Consider the following 21,243-nt stretch of genomic DNA (forward strand, 5'->3'; position numbering starts at 1 on the left):
AATCAAGATTTTTCAGCTTCCTAGACAATGTGTTTTACCTTGAAATGCAAACCCCTTCATTTTGGCCCTGATCCGCGGTGCACTTAAGCATTTGAGTAACTTTTACACACATGAATAGTCCTTTTAGCTAAATGGGAAGACTTGTTACTCAGGTGCTTCTGTGCTTGTAGGATCTTGGCAAACGTCAGTAAGTAAAAAGGTTCAGGTTTAATCTCTTAATCCTAAACGAATGTAGACTGAAATTTGGACACATCACAGTGCTTTTCATACTCCGTTACCTAAAGGAATTTATAAAGTAATGAACTAGAAACAGGTAGTGCAGGGACTTTCGTAAGTTTATTGAATAAGTAAATCCATATATAATCCATAACATTAAGTGTTCTGATCATATTTAATAGCTGTGCAAACCCGTTACATATTACTGGGGGGGAGAGAACAAGTAATATTTTACAATCAACCTAAAATGTCTTCCAGGTTTGCCTCGTAATACCACTAACAAACCTTTAAATACATTCAGACAAGTTTAATGGGGATTTTGCACACTACATCACTAGTCACCACCACATGCATGTGCTAAACAGGCCAAAGTGACAGACTGAGCTTCTTCCTCAGAGGCTAACCAAACAGTGTAACCGGGAAAGCATACTGTGATTTCTATGTGATAGTGCACTTACATTCTTTAGCCTGAAATATTGTGGTGGGATTTTTACATATAATACACATACAGACAGTCTCACACGCAACAATCTTTCAGCAACAAGAAGCCTTAGGCAAGAGAAACGCTCTGTCATTAAAAAAAAAACAACCAAACTGTCAACATTTACTGTTGAAAGTTCCAAGTGTATAATGGTGAAACATCTAATGGTCTGAACTGTGAACTTACTGCACCACTCCCCGTTCAAGTAATCAATTGATAGTTCAAAACTGGTTAATACTTAATTCCTCAGAACAGCATCTCTCTAAAATTGCTGTGCTTTTTTTTGACTACTCCTGTTCTCACATGCTGCTGGGGAGTAAGACTGGGCTCACAGTATGCCCTCTGATGGAGTTTTCTTTGGAAGATGGCATGTATATGGTTCCGTTTCCTTACCACCACCTAATGTTTTGATATAGGAAAATTTTTAAAAGTGAGTAATATGGGGAAATTTCTTCATTCACACCTTGATCATTCTGATTTTTTTAGTCATTAGAAATCACTCCAAAAGGCAAAAATTCACATTTTCAGAGGCAAACTGGCTTTAAAAAAAAAAAATAATAATAATAATAATAATAAAAAAAATACTTTGGTGATAAGTTATTTAGTCAGTCTGCTTTACAGTTTGTTCTTATCAACCATACACATTCTTTGCGTTTTAAAAACAGTTAAATTAATCAAAACTTTACAAAAAGCTAAGAATACGGCCATGCTAGTGAATGCATTACATGCAGCATCAGGTAGAGCATTGCACACTTAGTACAGTGATTTACGAAGACCATGTACTGGTTTAACGTCCATTTTCACTCTTTTTGTCATTGAGACTTACATTATATTTGGGTCAACCAAAAAACCCAAAGAGTTTTTATAAAATTTTACAACAATTAAACAGTAACGTTTAATTCTACAAATGGATAACGCAAACTACTGTAGCTCAATAGTACGCCAACAGGACTAATAGTAGTCAAATAATCTATATACACAAGCTAATACAATACTAAATACAATGTGATATTTACAAAAACATTAAGTAGCTTCAGGTAACATTCCAGAAATACATTTAATTTATTCCAAATCATTACTCAGTTGCCTAATAAACTGAAGGTAATGTAATCTTCAGTGACAAACTACATAAAAGTAAGATAGCTGAGGAACACGAAGACCAGCAAGCTAGGGAGCCCTGGGATGAAAACATGGCCATATTGACTTCAATAGGTCAGGATTTCACCCAATTTTATTTTTTGCTGTTCTTTATCTAGGACTATGATAGTCTTTGGAGTTTTTTTCTTTTTAAATATATACTCTGGAATTGTTCTATTACACAAATTAAAGTGTATTTAAATATTGTGCTCTCAAAAAGAGCATTTATACAAACTCATATTTACAATAATGATCGTGTGTTTCTTGGGATCAATTCTTCTGTGTTTGAAGAAATCTAAGCTTAAGTGCTGAAGGTTAACAAACATCAGTGTTTTGAATTGGCATTTGAAGATATCTTAAAACATATGTGGATCATTGAATGTTCTAAGTTAAATTAGCTGATCAAGGGACACTAAACCATGTTTATAAATTATTACTTTTAAGAGGAGGAATAACTTTTAAGCAAAAATTCTGCAGACCATTTCTACAAGACTTCATCATTTTTTCCCATATTTCTACACAATGTAAACATTCTTGGCTCATTTTAGAAAAAAAATGCCTTCAAAGAAGTGCCTTAGAGAAAGGGTTTGCTGGATTTATACTAGGATTTTACTCTCACTCCTTCCTAATAAATACAAGGCCCTGAAGAAAACTGAATTTACTACCAGGTTAAAGTCAGTGAAAGAGTTAAAATGACTAGACAATTCCTACAAGATACATTATCTCCATAAATCATCCAAAACCTTATGCAGTAACCTCTGCTCTGTATTACAAATAAAGTATGCTGAGAGACATCTCTACCAAACCGTCTTGCAAGAGTTTGTATAGTTGGGGAGAAGGAAAACATTTTTCTACATACACATTTAATTCCATGCAAGATGGAAAGTGTGAGTACACAAAACCTCATTTTAAAACTAAATCATACATGTATAATTAACCTGTTAAGCAAAATCTACAGCAGTTATATTGTTTACAGTTCTATTTATAAACACATGCAGATGATTCATTAACACTGACAATTTTTACATAAAATTCCATTGCAAGAATGTATTTGTTTAATAAATAGACTAAAGATAACTTATGTAATATAATGCTTTTAAGTGTACACACAATATCTGTGCACACTGTAATAAAGTGGATTTGAAAAGTTGTCCTTGTTTGTCTAAAAACTACAAGTGCCCATTTTAAATAAAAAGATTCATAATTACCCATGGGCTACTTCCCTGTGACACACAGTGTCACAAACATGGTGAAAATGCAATACTGAAGTTAATCTAGAGATGGTTTTTGTACATTTTTTTTATACAATCAAGAAAAAGAGAGATACAATTTGTATCAACAAACAAAAGGTCATTTCTGGTTATTTGAGGCATTACTCTCAGCTGCTTTTACCATAAAAGAGAAGAGAATATGAAGTAATTGGAAATTAAAAAATATAAAATGCTAGTTAAGATATGCTTTGAAAGTTGGTCAAGAGTAAAAATATTTTTCTATAGTTATATGCTAACTTTTTGAAGATTAGTTCATTTTTATTAACAGCAATGATCTGCAACTAATTAAAACAATTATTTTTAATACTCCAGGTATGAAGAAAACAATCTTCAAGTTAATGCAATTTGAACACACAATGATATGGCCGTGACAAAATATGTAAGTAGTCTGAGAGATACCTGTGTGGACACTAGAATATTTATCATGTGTGAAATGGTGTGAACAGCCAACATACTAATACATTTACTTTAATTGCATCTGTAACTTTTTCACATTTTGCACATGATAAATAGCCCACAAGATACACTTAGAATCAATGCAGGTTTTACAGTAGCAAGTGGAAGTAGTGATGTAGTAGTCTTTGGTCCTCAGACAAACAGAAACAGAAAGCAGCATGCAAGCCATTATCAAAACACCAGAAACAACCCTGACTGCAGCCTCACGTTCTGTGTGTTTCACAGTAAGAAACATTTAGGCAGTGTCACACCTTCTCATGAAGAAACAAAAGGCCATAAACCAGGCCTTCTCAACTTTCATGAAAAAAACTACAGTAGAAGTCAACAAGTCCTAGCTCGAGACATATCGAGTTAGTAATGGTTCAAAATGTTGAAATATACATCGATTTAAAAAGGGCGTCCATTCAGTGCAGCTTAAAAAAACCAATAAACGCCTCTTATGGAGGCATTTAGCTACAAAGGTTCCCACCCCTGAGCAAAATACTAGTTGCGCAAACAATGCCACACACAATTTTTTTTCTTGCCTGTCAAAATAAAAACTTTAAAATCCTTCAGGAGGAAAATGCACACCTTTGGGTCAACCTGAAGTGCAAAGTAGGCCAGGTTGCAGCAAGCCAAAGATGTAGCATCCCTTTTCAGAACCAGCCCCTCTCCCCTTTTAAACATTGTCTATTCATCTGTTGGAGTGTAAGTCTAACCCTTCAAATACTATCCCTAGCCACAAAAGAAGGGTTGCAGTTTCTACTAACTGGATATTCACACTTTAACATCCACTGCCTTCCCCTCCATTTGAGGGTGAGTAATGAACAGTGCATAAGTAAAGTGACAGTCTACAGTTGACCCTTAAAATGTACTATTGTACATTTTGTACTCATCAGTACTTCTGAAGAGGAAGGCTACAGTTTATCCTACTTTTAACATTGAATTGGGACTCAATCCTGCAAGATTCTGAGCACTTTTGCCTAAATGCTTTGCTGGATTGGAGCCAATGGTGAATTGGGGCCAAAGTGCTCAGCACCTTACAGGATCAAGCCCTGGGTGGATAGATTTCAAAGCTAAGAGATACCAATTATGTTGACATTTAAAAGTGAAAAAGGGAATAGATCAGGTTTGTTTTACAAATGGAGGATTATTGTAATTGTTGGCAAGTCATCCCATTTAAAAAAATATTTGACCCAGAGGAATGCAGTGTCAAAGCCAAAGTCTTATGATCCCGGAATGTATTGAACGTATTTTGAAAAGCCAATTATATATTTATAATCAAATTGAAACTATACATTGATACATGCAATATAATTGCTAACAATAGTTTTGAATGAACAGTTTTAGACTCTAAAAGTATAACCTTGTAGTTCTTAGTTAAATTATATATTCATGCAAAAATGTATGCACTTCCTGTAAAATACCTTTAAAATGCCCTATTTTTGAAATCCTAAAATATTCATTATATTTACAATACAATCTGCTTTTATATAGTGCCTCACACATATATTTAATGATTGCTATAGGGTACAGAATTTTATACCACAGAATTAGAAAATATTTACAATAGATTTGCCTACTACCCTTATTTTTAATTTTTCCTCCAAATCCTGCCCACTATACACTCAATACTATTTGTTTTTAAGAGCTCAAAAAGAGGCTCTAACATTTTAACGCCCTGTTCTCAATTTGGCAACAATCATAGCTGCCAGCTGTTGTGCGTCTGTCATATGGGGATTTTTCTCCATTACCGAGAGGACAATACCAGCAGGGAAAATATTGCAGAGATTCTTGTATGTCTGATACTGATGTTCTGGAATAATATGCTGTTCCCGTGGCTCTCCACATACCCCAATCCAGGGATTCCTCCACAGTTGCTCCATCTTTTCAGGCATGCTTCTTACCATTACAGGTTCATAACATGGTTGCATAAGGTTGTTGCTCAGTGGATAGGAGTGGTAAGCGTAAGTATCAGCAGCACATGGTAATGGATCCCAACTAGCATGCTGTTCTCGACAGAGGGGTGGCCTTCTCTGCCGCATAGGGTTACTTTCATAAAGCCGTGAGTCAGAAATACTGTCCATTCTTGTCATCACCAAGGCACGACTTGGCTGTGCAGTGGCTGATGGATGAACATTCTGAGGCACTGGGTAGTCTCCTGGACAACTGGACCGTGCTCCAACAACTGGATGCTGGACATGCAGTGCTAAATGGGAAACCGACTGTTTGCGAGGGAGTTGTTTAGGCTCTTCAGTTCCATAACTCTGAACTCTAGTTAAGGCTTCATGGTAACCATGGGAAAAAGGCTGAAGACGATTTTGGGATGAAAGTCTGTGGACCTTCACATTGTCTTCTGCTCTGGTATCTGCTACACCCAGATACAAATCATTGTAAGAGGAATAAGAATCATTACTTGTATGGCTTAAGCGATTGTCAGGACAGGGGCTTGAATTTCTAGAGTACATCCCTTGGTCTGCATCAGCTCCATAATACTCTGTGTTACGCATACTGCTTATGCTCAAATTGGAGAAATCACTGAGCATGGAATAGTAGCCATGGTCTCCTAAAGATTCGTATTTGGGATACTGGTCTGTATAGCTAACAGAAGTGCCATGGCTATTGGTGACCAGTATGGGAGGATACTGCACACTGGCCATGTGTTCTAGTGAGGATTTTTGATGAGTAAATTGCGATGAACCTGGTACAGGGCTGCTTGCAGAACGAGTATTTAATGCACCAACAGCATGGCTTTTTGAAGGAGGGATTGTTGGTACACTTAATGCAGAAACAAGAGAAGGGACAGAGTTGGCTTCTGACTTCCGAGCTACTGATAGCCTTTCCTCAGGTTCCACAGCAACTGATCTAATGCTTGGGTCTGACTGGCGTTTGGGGGCAATGCGTTTCACTTCAGAATTGATTTCACCTTTGGAAATGGAAGATCCTGTGCCACATTTGGCCAAAGCTCCCTCACTCATAGTTTTCACAGCAGACAATTTGGCACTTATTCGAAGCTCATCTGCTACTGACCTCTGAGGCTGATTTGCGCGTTCTGGATGGTAATATTTACATTTGTGTCCATAAGTGCATTTTTTGCCTGCAAAAGAAGTCTCCAAATTAAACATGTCAAAAAACAGACAATCACACAGAAAGCTATATTACAGTAAGCTAAACAATCTATAACCCACTAACCCCTTCTTTTTGTCTCATGCCTGTACAGATGTTAATGGGCCACTCTACCTTGAGTAGTCCCTTACAATATGTGCTAACTACTTATGCTAAACAATCTGTTGCACCTTGCATTTTGCTATGAGGCTGGGAGAACCTTCCCAGACCTGAAGAAGAGCTCCGTGCATCTCAAAAGCTTTTTTTCTGTCTTCAACAGAAGTTACTCCAATAAAAGATATTGCCTCACCCCAACATGTCTCTATAATGAGCTAAACAAAAAGATTCAGTGTTCCCTACTGTATTACTTTAACTACTTTCTGAGTTGTAGTGTGAAAGTAGATGCTTATGAAAATAAAGAAGTGAGAAGAGCACAGGCACCGACTTTCATTTTTCTGGGGGTACTCCACCCTGCTCTGCTGAGGCCCCTTCCCCCAAGACCCCACCCTCACTCCACCTCTTCCCACCTCCACTCTGCTTCTTCCCCCCCACCACCTCCTGCCCACCACTTTACAGCTGATCGGCGGCAGGCACTAGGGGGAGGGGACCGCCAAACAGCTGATCAGGGATGGCTGGTGTGTGCTGAGCACATACTATTTTTTCCCCGTGGGTGCTCCAGTACCGGAGCACCATGGAGTCAGCACCTGTGATAGAGTAATCTGGAGTTTTGTATATACAAGGGCAGCTACTGAGCATGTCTCCTGCTCACAGCTCAGCTGTGAACTGTGGTGTTCTCCCTCGTATTATAATTGTTGAGCACTGATAATCTGCTTGTTGCTGTACAAGACAAAAGAATATCTCTATCCCAGAACTTATACAGTACAGGACTTCTCCTTTGAGTAAAACCTATACAAAATAGTATGATAGCTTTTTAATGTGGATAAATGTCCACTATGAATTTGGACCCAGGGCTTCACAGTTGAAAACCTAAGTGTCTTAAACTTTTGAACTATTTGCCTATCCCAAATGCTCTGCTATATATGTTTCTTTAACAACAACAAACAAAAGAAGTGTAGATAGAAGTTAATGTCCAATCTGGATGCTAGCAAGTAAAACCAGTTTCTGGTTTTAAAAACTTAAGGGAAGTCTAATTACATGATATTAACTTTTTATTAAGTCTCCCCTTGTACACAGAACTCAATCTGACTGTTGTGAACCTACCGTAAGGGCATGGTTGTTTTTTATGTTCAGGAATAACAGGCCTTTTTCTTAGGAAATTTTCAAGGCTTGGACCATGACGTCCTAAAGGATCATCAGGAGGCATAAATCTGGGGGGGGGGCGGGGGGTGGGGAGAGGAACAACAACAAAAAAACCCAATGAAATATGAACTTCACTTTCCACTGTGAACTTTAACTGTAAATTCCACAATATGAAGAAAGAACATACTTGTCATTCACAAAAGAATACATTAGCAGGCGTTCCTCTATGAATTTCTTCCACTCTGGCTTTTCATTCTGAAGATCCCGATAATTGTCATTTGATACAATGATGCCATCTGAGTCAAAAGCCAGTTTTACTATGAACCGGTCATCATAGCAGACCACCCTTCTTCCCTGAACTCGCCGAGATGGGGTGAAGACAAGAATTTTTTCTTTCTCCAATTTACGTAAAATTTCTTGATCTGCAAGATAAGTTTAGATGGTTTAAATAACTGCATTAAGAAACAAGCCACTCCAAGTTTTTACTAAAAACGTTTTTTTGGTTGGTTTCAGAGTAACAGCCGTGTTAGTCTGTCTTTGCAAAAAGAAAAGGAGTACTTGTGGCACCCTAGAGACTAACCAATTTATTTGAGCATGAGCTTTCGTGAGCTACAGCTCACTTCATCGGAGCTGTAGCTCACGAAAGCTCATGCTCAAATAAATTGGTTTTTTGGTTGTTGTTTTTTAACTTTATATTGGAAAGGGAGTTCAATAGTTCCTGACTAATAATAATACTTTGCACTCAATATGCTCATGCTATGATCATGGGGGGAAATGTAAGCACCTACACTTATATGGCATTTTTCCTCCAGGGATTTCAAAGCACTTTACAAATATTCGGGCTTCTCACCCGCTCCCATTCCACCAGCAGTGTACAATCAACCTGCTACTCCTAGCTCAAAAAACATATGCAAATACTGTGGGCCAAAGTCTATGCTTGCTCTACATCACCATCCAAGGATTCCACCTCTGTCAGAGGAATCCTGGGCTACTTGGCCACTATAAAGCAGGTGGAGTCAGGCCAAGAAGTTATCCTTATATTCCTAAAATCCTTCTCATTGGGAGGAAATAATAATTCTCTCCACAGTACAGAAATGTATTTTATCAGTATTAGAAAAACCTGTATTATTCCTACTTGCAGATACTTATAATGGACTTTAACTCCGTTTCAATTTGAGTGCTGAGCCTTCAGGTCGTCATCCTCCACCCAAAAGTTGACTATTTCAGTAGTAAGAAAAGGAGTACTTGTGGCACCTTAGAGACTAACCAATTTATTTGAGCATAAGCTTTTGTGAGCTACAGCTCACTTCATTGGATGTAGTATGTATTATGTAGGATGTAGTATGTAGGATGTATTCAGTAGTGACATACATGTGAGTTTGTGAAGCTGTTGTGAGTATCTTTTGGGATGAAAGACAAAATATCATTTTACTGAATTAACGTTGCCTCAAATTATTTGCTCCATGCTTAAGATAACCCTTTTAAACAAAGAAACAATTTTTTTTGCTACAGTCTTGTAATAATACAATTATTTTACCACAGGATGAAAATAAATCTTTTTGAAATGCTACCTGTAATTGGTGCATCAGGTCGAGACTGCTCTTTTCTCCACGCAGGTACAAATACAGTGATATCTTTGTGTCCTTTCTCCAGAAACCACTCAACAGCTAGCTGAATCCCCCGACAGGAAAATTCTTCTTTATTCCCATGGCTTAAAAATATGGCAAAGTATTCATTTAAACTAGGATCAGAAAGAGTTTTAGCAAATGACAACAAAGAACTAGCTAATGATGCTTACTGCCATGGTATAGGCATTTTATAATACGTATACACAAAAAGAACAAATAGGAGATTTTACCAATAGCAAAAGAGTTTGATAAAAATTAATCTTTTTGGAAATGATTTTTTTTTAAAAAAGGGAAGGAAACGTCAAGTATTTCTCAAAGATTATAGTTTACTCTGTTAGTGAATTAAGTCGTATTTCAATAGCATAGAATTCAGATGAAGCATCTTTAAATCACTCTACAAACTTGACAGGTTTCAGAGTAGCAACCGTGTTAGTCTGTATCCACAAAAAGAAAAGGAGTACCTGTGGCACCTTAGAGACTAGCAAATTTATTTGAACATAAGCTTTCGTCATCCGATGAAGTGAGTTGTAGCTCACAAATGCTTATGCTCAAATAAATTTGTTAGTCTCTAAGGTGCCATAAGTACTCCTTTTCTTTCTACAAACTTGATTCACTTTTGAAAATGGCAACATTTTAGTTTTAGAGAAATATGGATTTCTGAAGGGTTTGCTGAAAATCATTTAAGGCCCTGATCGTGCAACTCACTATGTTCATGGATGTACCGCTACATTACAGCAATAGGCAGTGAATTGCAGGAACAGGTCCTAAATCTTCAAGTGATGTTATAGGCCTTTCATGCCCAATTCAGGAGAGCACCCTAGTCAGCACTGCAACTAAAATCCTATGGAAGTCAGTGAGAATTAACTTTAAATTATGCTTTGTGCTATCCTGAATCAGGGCCTTAGTATCTTCTTTGATCAGTAGATTAATTTCTCACCAGTAACCTAATTTTACAGTGTGCATGTATATAGGAATATTGGAAATGTATCTGGATTTCATATGTAACAATTCTGATTATTTTATTCTGATTATTTACATCTTAACTGCACACTTTTTAAATGTGTTTTATGGAGAAGAGAGGCCAGATGGGGTAGAAAAATAATTGAGAACTGTACAAATCTACTACAGCTCACTCACTGGTATTTTGGTTGTATGTGAGAACCCAGACCAGATCCTGCATTTTGGAAAAGTAATTTATTTCAATGTACTGTCTGTTTTATATCTGCATTTAAAAAGGTATTTTGAGGTATTTCAGTTAGGGGGTATGATGATTCACTTTTGTTTACCCACTGTGTATGTGCAGTTCACAGATGTACAGCTCCAGATTTCTTATAAGCTACTTGGTTAGAGTGAAAAAGTGATATATGCTTATAAAAAAGATGATAAATAGTGCCTGGACACCCACACAACTACTACACCCACTCAGTAGACGAGCATACACTGTAAAAGTCTGCAAGTGCTTTACTTGCTACTGACTGCTTAAAATCACTCTTTAGTGCTAAACTACTGTACAAGGGTACTACAAAATTCTGAGCAAAATTAAAAATAGCACTTGAATATATTTGATAAAATAACTTGGATGGTGATTCACCAATTGCCATATACTTACAAACATCAGGCTTTCTACAAATCAGAGCTGTAAGCCAAAACATTCCTCATTTAGGGTTTTCCCATTAAGCCTGCACCTTTCAAACCGACAGCCCAGTGATTGTTTAGGGCACATACAGGTAGCCGCAAACTCCAAAAAATAAACAATCCATTGAAATTAATGCAGTTTTTAGAAATTTAGGTGGGTTATTAAGACGCAGTCAAGCAATCATGAACTGCTACTAGTTTTGCAAGTTCCTGATATTCTGGCAACTGAATTTTAGGAATACTGCTTTGATTCTCTAATTAGCCAATACTGACCACGAACATTACATAGCTGGGCGCGGCAGTGCACGTTTACATTAGAAAATTAGTATTCCATTATAGAGCTGCACAGTTGCGAAGATAAAACTTGCTATTGATGGCACAGCTTTTATTTTCCACATTCCAATTATGATTTCATGGTGTATTGATTTACAAAACACTTGTGGTGTATTGTTCAACAAAAATATTACAGAGTGGGTCAAAATTTACATTTGGGCCTTTGCCTAGTCTCTGTATACACAAACATGAATCTCACAGGAACACAGAATCTCACCCTAACCGTCAACATCATTAACTATTTTACAGCTCATCAAACCATAGGTGATGAGAGGTATCACATTATGAAAAGTCCATTTCCCAAAGTGTGGAGGAGGGAGCAAGGGAGCATTTAAGACTATTGTGGGAGGGAGAGAATGAAAGATAGATAAATTAAGATATGTACACTTTTAACACTACAATCTGGAGTTGCGGGGGAGAAATAGCAGGGGGTGCAATTGATTTCATTTTCCTGAAGGAGAAGGACAGCAGGGGTCACTTAGCTTTCAGAAGTTCTGGAAACACTGAGTTAAAGCCAGGGCAAATTGGTACTAACTAAAGAAATCTGTTAATCATGTTCTGTCTTCTGCAAACTAATAAGACAGCATGCACTGAAATACACACCTTGCCACTTCCTTAGAGCAGGAGTGCACCAACCTGGAAACATACTTCAGTCAATGTCTTGCAAACAAAATGTTCCCTGCAGATTTGTCATTTTGTGTAGTTTTAGGGGGTTTTTTTTGTCCTTATGCATAGGTGTGTTGTCAAATATCTCACAGGTTTTATACAATATACTGTAGAATTAGTATTAAGTTTTATTAAACTGTCTTTGGGGGAAGGAATAAAGGTAACTGTTTATGAGCTATCTTTATGAATCTTAACCTTTGTTAAAACTATAGTTTTAGGGAAAGACAAAGGCAGTGCCATGAAATATAAAAAGCGCATCGAGACATCCTCTTTCATGCTCAAATGTAATAGAGTAGAACCTCATAATTATGAGCAACTTGGGAATGGAGGTTGTTCATAACTCTGAACAAAATGTTATGATTGTTTTTTCAAAAGTTTACAGCTGAACCTTGACTTAATACAGCTTTGAAACTTTACTATGCAGAAGAAAAATGCTGCCTTTAACAATCTTAATTTAAATGAAACAAGCACAGAAACCGTTTCCTGACCTTGTCAATTTTTTTTTTAAAAAACTTCTCCCCTTATTTTTAAGTAGTTTATGTTTAACACAGTACTGTATTGTATTAGGGTTTTTTTGTTTTGGTTTTTTTGGTCTCTGCTGCTGCCTGATTGTGTACTTCCAGTTCCAAATGAGGTGTGTGGCTGACCAGTCTGTTCGTAACTCTGGTATTCATAACTCTGAGGTTCTACTGTATAGAGAAACAGATGTTTGCATGTGGTCTGTTTCACTAATACCAATATCATAATTAAAATGGTAGCTGATCAACATAGTCCAAAAACACACAATATGAAGGCTTGTGAAAAAATATCAAGTGAAATACGAGAACAAATGCACATACCTCTCTTTGATAAAAAGCCACTGGAGGAGAGTGTCAAAAGCAAAGTCAGTGACTGAAAATCATGTGGTCCTATTTCTGGGCAAGTTCTCTGTATTTGACTGGATCTCTTTGATAGTTTGGGGAAAATACCAGACCAAAGCTAAACCTTTGAACGTTAATCCCATGTGTTCACCTCAAAATGAAAATCTACTCTTAAAGAGCTTGCTGCATAGGGACCAGCAAAGGGAGTCTAAGCACCAAGTTCAGCTCTGTTTATTAAAGTATTTAAACTGGGGAGATGCTGCTGTTTTTACCAGGACAGAATATGGCCCTAAATATGTAACTTATTTGGCAGTTTAGCTACATTGTCCAAGAAACAAACATGAAAAATATTTACTATTTTACTTCTTACCATATGTTGATTAAAGGGATACCATCAATTTGAAAATAATATTTCTATCTGAACTGATCTATACCAGTAGTTCTCAAACTTATTTGATCAGGCCCCCCTTCTTTATGTCTGTAGTCATTTATACCCCCTCTCCTCCAAAAAGCTACATATACAACTGCCCAGCTCTGAAGGCAGAACAGAGAGCAGGGGCTGCTGGACAGGCACACAGCTCTGAAGGCAGCACTGCACCAGCTGCAGCATAGAAGTAAGGATGACAATGGATAGCTCAGTGGTTTGAGCATTGGCCTGCTAAACCCAGGGTTGTGAGTTCAATCCTTGAGGGGGCCATTTAGGGATGGGGGCAAAAATTGGGGATTTGCCCTGCTTTGAGCAGGGGGTTGGACTAGATGACCTCCTGAGGTTCCTTCCAACCCTGATATTCTATGATTCTATGTTAAAAGTGACATTGACAAATATCAATTGTCACAGCAGACTTAATGCCCTATTCCTACCCTTAGTTTTGTGCTGCTGCTGTCACCAGGGGGCTGACAACCAGAGGGGGGGGCCCCCCCTTCCTGTGAGAGATTGAGGGGGTGGGGAGGGGAAAGTGGGTGACTCATGGGAGAGACACAAAGGGGAGCATCAGCTAAAGGGGGGCACGTGAGCTCCCAATGTGACTTCTCTGTGCCCCCAGCCTGGGCCCCCACGCTCTTCCCGTCCACTCCCCATACCACATTACTTGGGGGGCCTCTGTCCTCCCACTGTGCTGGATACTGATTTCAGGCGAAAGGAGGGCAGCCCCACGCCAGTAGCTCCTCTGGCATGGCTGTACTGTTCCCCAGCCCTTCCACGCAAGATCCTTCCCAATGGTAAGCACTATATATTGAAAAATCACCCTTAGCTTGGCTATCTTCTTCTTGGCTATCAAGCTTCTTTTAAAACAACTCTTCCACCCACTCAGATGTCCAAGCTGCCATTAGATATTTTAGAACAAGACTGATAAAGTCTTTCAAAAACTTAAAAACAAAACCTTTGCTGCAGTATAACTAAACTCTTATTTATTGGCTAATAGATTTATGGGAGCAGAGGACTGCAAAAAAGAATGATATGGAAGGAGTTGATTTATGGGGTAGGGATTGCAAAAAGAGGAGCATCAACATATTTTGAACAGTGGATGAAAGAAACCAGATGTTAAACAGGACCATATAGTCAACGTAACATGATTTTGTCATTCAAATTGAATATTTGTAGATAAACATAATGGTGTATTATTTAAAAAATGCTAACACTGAGGCCTACCTCATAGCCACGTTACTTCCGTCAATGACAATTGGTCTTAAGTTGTCAGTGTTATCCACTACTTCATCTTCAAGTGACAGTTCAGGGCTGGCCATTTCCTTTGGGCAAGGACCCCTGAGCACCAGAGAACCACTACCGCTGCTGACACTGCCTTGTCCCTCTGATTCACCCTTGTTGCCAAGTCTCACGAGTTCTGCCAAAATATCATTGATTAGAGCATCTGCTCCCAACTTGTTCAGCACTGCCTGGATCTGATCTCCAGCATACCCAAGCTTTAAAGCAAAATCCATTTTAGCCTGATATTCCTTGTCCAAGTTTATTGTACACTCTTCCAGTTTCAAGTCCTGAAGGATACTGCTCTGTGAGAAACTTGGACGATCCAGGCAAGGAGAGCGACAGAGTTGCCTATGTGGTTTAGTAGAAATGTCTTTTTCCCTCCACTGAATATTGCTACAGCTGTTCTTGAAGCATGGTTGTTCAGGCTCACTTTCTGAGCTTGTCCATTCCTCAGATTCAGCACTGCAGTCCCCAGAATCCTGTTCCACATTCCTCTCTTCTTTGGAATGCCTCTTCTCCATTTTCAACTTCTCCACCATAGACCAGGCCGTCATCACGTTCAGCTTCCAGCCAGAGATCTCAAACTTCTCTTTCACTTCCAAAGCTGCCTGGGATTCATACTAAATTGCATCTTGTAGGCTAATTGAAAGTGCACACAAGGCTGGAGTTCATCTGTCTTGCTTGATATGTGATAGTGTATACAAAGCCAATATGTAATCCTAAATAAACAAAACCACACAAACACGCACTATCAGCTTTTGTCAAATTCTTCAAAAAGGTTTGACTACCATACTTTTGTTTAAAAAGCAACAGAGGTCCCCAACCATTCAGATTCCCATTTAATTGTGTGTTATAAAATATATAAACTTAATGGCAACACTTCCAGCACAATAAATTCACAGTTGAAGTAAAAAAAAAACTTCACAGGAGCTTTTGGGAATGAGGAACATGGTATGTCAACAGTACTGAGCATACAGAAGCACAGAAATTGACTATCCATAATTTTTACTAATAAGCTCTTTACATGCCTGCACCATGGCTAGCTCAGATATAACTAGGCAGGGTTCTGGAGAACATAAATTGTAACTTAGGGTTTGTCTACACAGTGCGGTAATGTGCTATTATGGGGGTGTGACTTCCAAAGTGCACTAATGTATTGAACACTATTAGTTCCCTGGTTCACTTTAACACAGTACTGTTTTACAAACAGCACTCCATTAAAGCACATTAGGGAAGGGAAACTACTTACCATATACAGTAACTGGAGTTCTTCAAGCAGTGTTGTGCATATGTGCATTCCATTGATGATGTGCATGCGCCTCGTAGTAGCGATGGAACTCTTTTTTGGCCAGCAGTACTTGTAGGGCATACATGTGCTCTTCAATTCTCATGCTTCTCCACCACCATCTGGTTCCTTCTCAATGCAGAATCCCTTACAAGAGGGCTCTGAGGTACAGGGGATGAAAGGGCAGGTTGTGGAATGTACATATAGACAATAGATCTCAAACTCCAGTTACTGTACATGGGTAACTTTCCTTTCTCCTTTGAGTGATTGTCTATATGCCTATTCCACTGATGGTGACTCCCAAGCAGTTATATTTAGGAGGTGGAAGCTTGAAGTAGTTAACTAAATAACTATTAAAATGTAGTGTTGGATTTAGAGGCTTCTATTTGGGTATAATATCAAGTGAGCATGTGGATTCACACACAAGCAGCAGCTTTACAAATGTCAGATATTAAGTTTCTCAGTGATGCTGGTGACACAATCTGCATTGTTGGTGGAGGGGCCCTGATCGTAGCTGATGTCTTTACCTTGGCCACCTCATCACATTTTAATACAATCAGAAATCCCATTAGACTGTCTCTGGACTGAAACTGCAGAGCCCTTCATCCTTGCCTCAGTGAAGACAAACAAGTCTAGCAATGTTCTACACAGTTTCATTCTATTCAGGTAGCAGGCTCTCCTCACATCTAATGTATGCAAGATTGCCTCAGATTTGGATGCATGAGATTTTTGAAAGAATCCTGGTAGGTATATTGGTTGATTGAGATGGAAACCTGTGACTACGTTAGGAAGGAATTTAGGATATGTCTTCATTAATACCTTATCTGGGTAGAATACTGTATATGGAGGGTCAGTCATAAACACTTGAATCTTTCCTACTCTTCTGGCCAAAGTTATCACTATCAAAAATTTCATTTTCACTCACAGGTGTAATAGACAAGAGGCAACCAAGGGCTTGAAGATGAGTCACATGAGTGCTGTGAGCACTAGACTTTAAGTCTAGAGTTGGTGCTTTGATAGGTGGGAATGCTTTACTTAGGACTCTCAAGAATCTTACCACGGTCATATGATCCTCAATCAGTAGGTGGCAAACTGAGATCACCACTATATGAGCCATGATTAAGCTAAGAGACAGATTCTTCATCTTGAGTTTGAGTAAATCATGAGTCTGCAGGATTGAAGGGTAATGTGGAATCAATTATTTCCACTGGCACCAATGAGAGAATCTTGTCCATTTTGACGGGTAAGTTTGTCTTATCCTTTCTACTGCGTATCATAACTTCCATAACTGAAGAAGAGCAGGCCTGCTCTACTAATGACATCCATCCAGCCTGCATGCAGTGAGGTGCAGGGATGCTAGGTTAAGGTGTAGAATCTGTTCCTGGTTCTTACACAGTAGGTCTGGAAGCAGAGGTAAGGTCCTGGACTAAGATACTGAGAGACTCAATAGTTTTGTGAACCAGAACTGGATGGACCATGCTGGAGCTCTAAGGATTGGGTCCCGATGGCTGAAAAGACTCCTATCTTTACCATATGAGGCACATACACACCATCAATGGAATGGCATATGCACAATATGTTAGTGTACTTTAGAAATCACACCCCCCATTGTGCGTATTACCCTACCACATAGACATTTCCTGAGTCCCCTTCAGTCCCTTTCTGCAAGGCTTTGCCATCATATAAAACTGTTATATTTATGGCATACACAAAGAATTAGAACATAAGAACGGTCATACTGGGTCAGACCAAAGGTCCATCTAGCCCAGTATCCTGTCTTCTGACAGTGGCCCAGAGGGAATGAACAGAACAAGATAATTTTCAAGTGATCCAAATCCAGAAACAAACAATATTCTTCCTGAAAGGTTGAAATGTAACACCACTTTATTTCTCAGAATACAGAAATCTAACACACAACAACCAAACACAGAGAGAGGCACAGCAGGCTGCAACCCACTTTGCTCAACACTGGCTCTTTTGCAGACTGAGTACTGAAGACCCAGATCACATGCTTCCCTACATGCTTCAATATACCACAGTAACCAATCAAGCTGACAAGCCGGAACCTATTAAAAATCACTATATGGTAGGCTAGCAGATAGGCAGGGGTCACTACAGAGATGCAGAAGGGCCCTGTGAGAGAACTGTCTTGGGCTTGTTGTTTTGTGCTCGTAACTCATTAAAAATTCCTGAAATGAGAAAGTACACGGCAGTACTTTGACAGAGGGCCTGGGGACCGTACCCACAGTTAGTGTCTCTTGGCAAAAAAAAAATTGCTTAGGGAGTTTTAACAAGAAACTTGACTGTAACTAAAACAACTAGACGAGGTGGCCTGTGAAAAGTGATATCTGAACTAGGCTAAGCATTTGAAAGATGGCTATTAATAATCATAAAAGGAACTTTGTATCTTCAACAATCCATGTCCTAGAAAAAATGATGAGTCCAAATCCTAATGTATGTGTCGCTAACTGGACAAAAGTGATTTGGAAAGTGGTGGAAGTAGCTCTGGATCAGGGGGCTCAATAAGAGAATTCTCTGGCCACAAAGAGGATTGCTGCTATCTGATCAACAAGAGAAACTGACAGGCTGAACAGAGAGAGGATTGCTTTCGAGAAATCTGAGCTATTTATTTTTCTCTTTTTTCTCTGCAACTAAACTGAAAATGCCTTCTATAGCTTAGTTTATGAGATGTTAGTTTATCTAGATGTTACACAAACCATTTATTTTCTTTTAATTTCATTTTCTGTTTTTAATAAATCTTGTTTTTGTTAAGGTTCTGTTGCACAAATAATTTTATGGAGATGTCCCCAAAGAACAGAGAATCCGGTAACCACTAAGGAGAAGTGCTGAAAGGCAAAGAGCTTCCAGAACCTATTCTCTCTTCACAGTCTCAATTGAGAATCATAGACAAAGGTGTCCTCTCCCAGTGAGCTGTATTGCCATTAGACTGGTGGGGGTGGGGGGGGGTGGAGTGTATATAAGGGCTTGTTGTCATGTACAGCGCTACAGTAGTGCTTTAGTTAAGATGCTACTACACCAATGGGAGAGCTTCTCCTGTTAGTGTAGTTAATCCACCTCCCAAGAAGCAGTGGCTATGTCAACAAGAGAAGCTCAAGCTCACCCTTCGACATAGCGCTATCTAGACAGGGTGTCCGGTTGGTGTAATTATGTTGCTCAGGGGTGTGGATTTTTCACACCCCAAACAATGTAGTGTTTTGCAGACCTGGACTTAGAGGAAAAGCTGAAAGACCAAAGAAGAGACTAGAGCTGACTGGGTTTTTTGTCAGGAACAGTAACACCACTTGGAGGAAATTTACATCTCTTTCATGTTCCTTTCTTCTCTCCCTTTCATGTATCTTCCATCCCTTTAGAATGAGAGCAGAGATTAAAAGAAAGAAAAAATTATCAAGGGAACATATAAGAACTCAACCAACTAAGTGAATTATTTATCCAGAAGAGCATCTATCATATACATTTGCATTCAGAAACTTTTTTTTAAAGCAGATTCTTGCCCCCCAAGAGATCAAAGTGGCTCTTATGTAGCTTCTGTGGTCTAACACATCAGAAAGCAATATGAGAATTACTCCCCTGATGTACAGTGATTGACTCTAAGTCTGTTGGCTAAAAATAAGAATCAGAATCTTTCTTGAAAAAAATCATTATTGCACATAAAACATAATTAGAATCAAAATAGTGTCTGACACCGTTAACTTCCTTTTTATTTTGAAGCTAAAAAGTACCCGAACTAGCTTTTCATCCTAAAAATATGATAAAAGAATTTTTCCACAGAAAGAAATGTAACAGCCACTAAAATTAGAAAGCCAATAATGGAAGTGCTGACTAGCATTAATTATAATGATGTAAAATAAACCTATAATATTATTTAATATAATAAAAAAATCTTATTTTTAAAATGGAAAATTGGTCTTCCCCTTGTTCACTGAAACCCTGCTCTGGCACTGCAGACTCAGGCTTGCACATTCCAGTGCTTTCTTCCCTGGCTGCAGTCCCTTTGGCCAGGGCTTTCCATGGAGCGTGGTGGTTCCAGGTTGTCAAAAAGCTGCATAACAGTTGCTAATATCCGAATCCCATTAACATTAAGGACAATGGGACAGGATCAGTTCTCTGGGAAATGATGCTAATAATAGAAAGTTGTATTTAACAGGATTGAAATGGCATCCACCATATTTGGTAAACTACAGATTATCAATTTATTCTAATTTTATTAATAATTTTAAGAGTAATAAAATTAATAATCAAAATAAGAAACCACTTTACAAATGAAGCTGACAAAGATTTATCTGAACAAGGAATTCTTTTTATTTTTTAGTATGGGGCAGTTGGAGAGTGCCCATCACCATAGTATCCGAACACCACCACTACTATTAAACTGTACATTTATATAAGGCCTTTCAATCAGCGATATAAGACCACATGTCACTTCATTTACATCTATCACTATCCTCTCCACTAAACTGCAACTAGCTTTGTGGGAGAATCCAGGACAGGCTTTCCAGCAGCAGAAACGCAAAACAACTTTAGGAAAAGAAGTGCAGAATAATTTTAGGAAAAGAAGTGCAGAATAATTTACGGGAACCATTCTGGGCCACAAAGTGTCAGACAATGTTCAGCACCTTGGGGTTTTGCTCTTTGAGAAACCCCTTGTGGGCAACCTACTTCTCAGGCTTCTAGCTCCCTGCAGTCTAACTGCTATCATGGTTGTGATTTGAGTTGGAACTCTTGAAGAGTCCATGTCCACTCTGGCTCAAAAGGTCCCTCTACAGGGGGGTCTAGAGAGCCCGGTTCAGAAGCAGGTCTCACTGACTTGGTTGTTAAGAAGACCTGAAGGGGAGCTATCCTTCTTAGCTCAGGAACTGAAGGACTTGCAAATTACACATTTACTGGGAATATGCAATTATCCCAGACAGTAGAGGCATTTTGAGTATCCATTCAAAGCTGGGAGAACTCCCTTGCATGAGGGGCAGTGTTTAAACCTAGGTGAATCAAATAATGCTACAGCAAGTAAGATCTAAAGGTTGCAACAGGCAACTGAACTACTAATTACTAAAGCTACTAAAAACTATTACTATACTCTAACTGTAGAACTATTTAGTAAGGCTGTCAAGAAGGCTGACAGTCTCTTCGACTGTTGGGCTCTGTCTCTAAGCTGTGAATCGGTGAGAGGAACTGAATAGTGGCAGGTGCACCTTGCCTTTATATGCCCTC

At 38.7% G+C, this 21,243-nt stretch overlaps 1 protein-coding gene across 11 annotated transcripts in view; it reads right to left on the reverse strand.

Moving 5' to 3' along the window:
* Window positions 1–372: 372 nt before the first annotated feature.
* ZC3H12B (zinc finger CCCH-type containing 12B) overlaps window positions 373–21,243 on the reverse strand; it is a 100,903-nt gene continuing 80,032 nt past the window's right edge. For 3 of the 11 annotated variants that reach the window (XM_073361018.2, XM_073361015.2, XM_073361013.2), the window contains 6 exons: window positions 15,982–16,178; window positions 14,676–15,451; window positions 9,477–9,616; window positions 8,093–8,327; window positions 7,867–7,973; window positions 373–6,637 (listed from right to left, as the gene is read on the reverse strand). In XM_073361018.2, the coding sequence (XP_073217119.1) occupies window positions 5,214–6,637; window positions 7,867–7,973; window positions 8,093–8,327; window positions 9,477–9,616; window positions 14,676–15,286 (2,517 nt within the window). In that variant the 5' untranslated portion in view covers window positions 15,287–15,451; window positions 15,982–16,178 and the 3' untranslated portion in view covers window positions 373–5,213. The other 8 variants (XM_073361024.2, XM_073361026.2, XM_073361022.2 and 5 more) reach the window with 6 other exon arrangements.

This window comes from Lepidochelys kempii, chromosome 9, assembly GCF_965140285.1.
Source record: "Lepidochelys kempii isolate rLepKem1 chromosome 9, rLepKem1.hap1, whole genome shotgun sequence".
In the NCBI taxonomy this organism is placed as follows: domain Eukaryota; kingdom Metazoa; phylum Chordata; order Testudines; family Cheloniidae; genus Lepidochelys; species Lepidochelys kempii.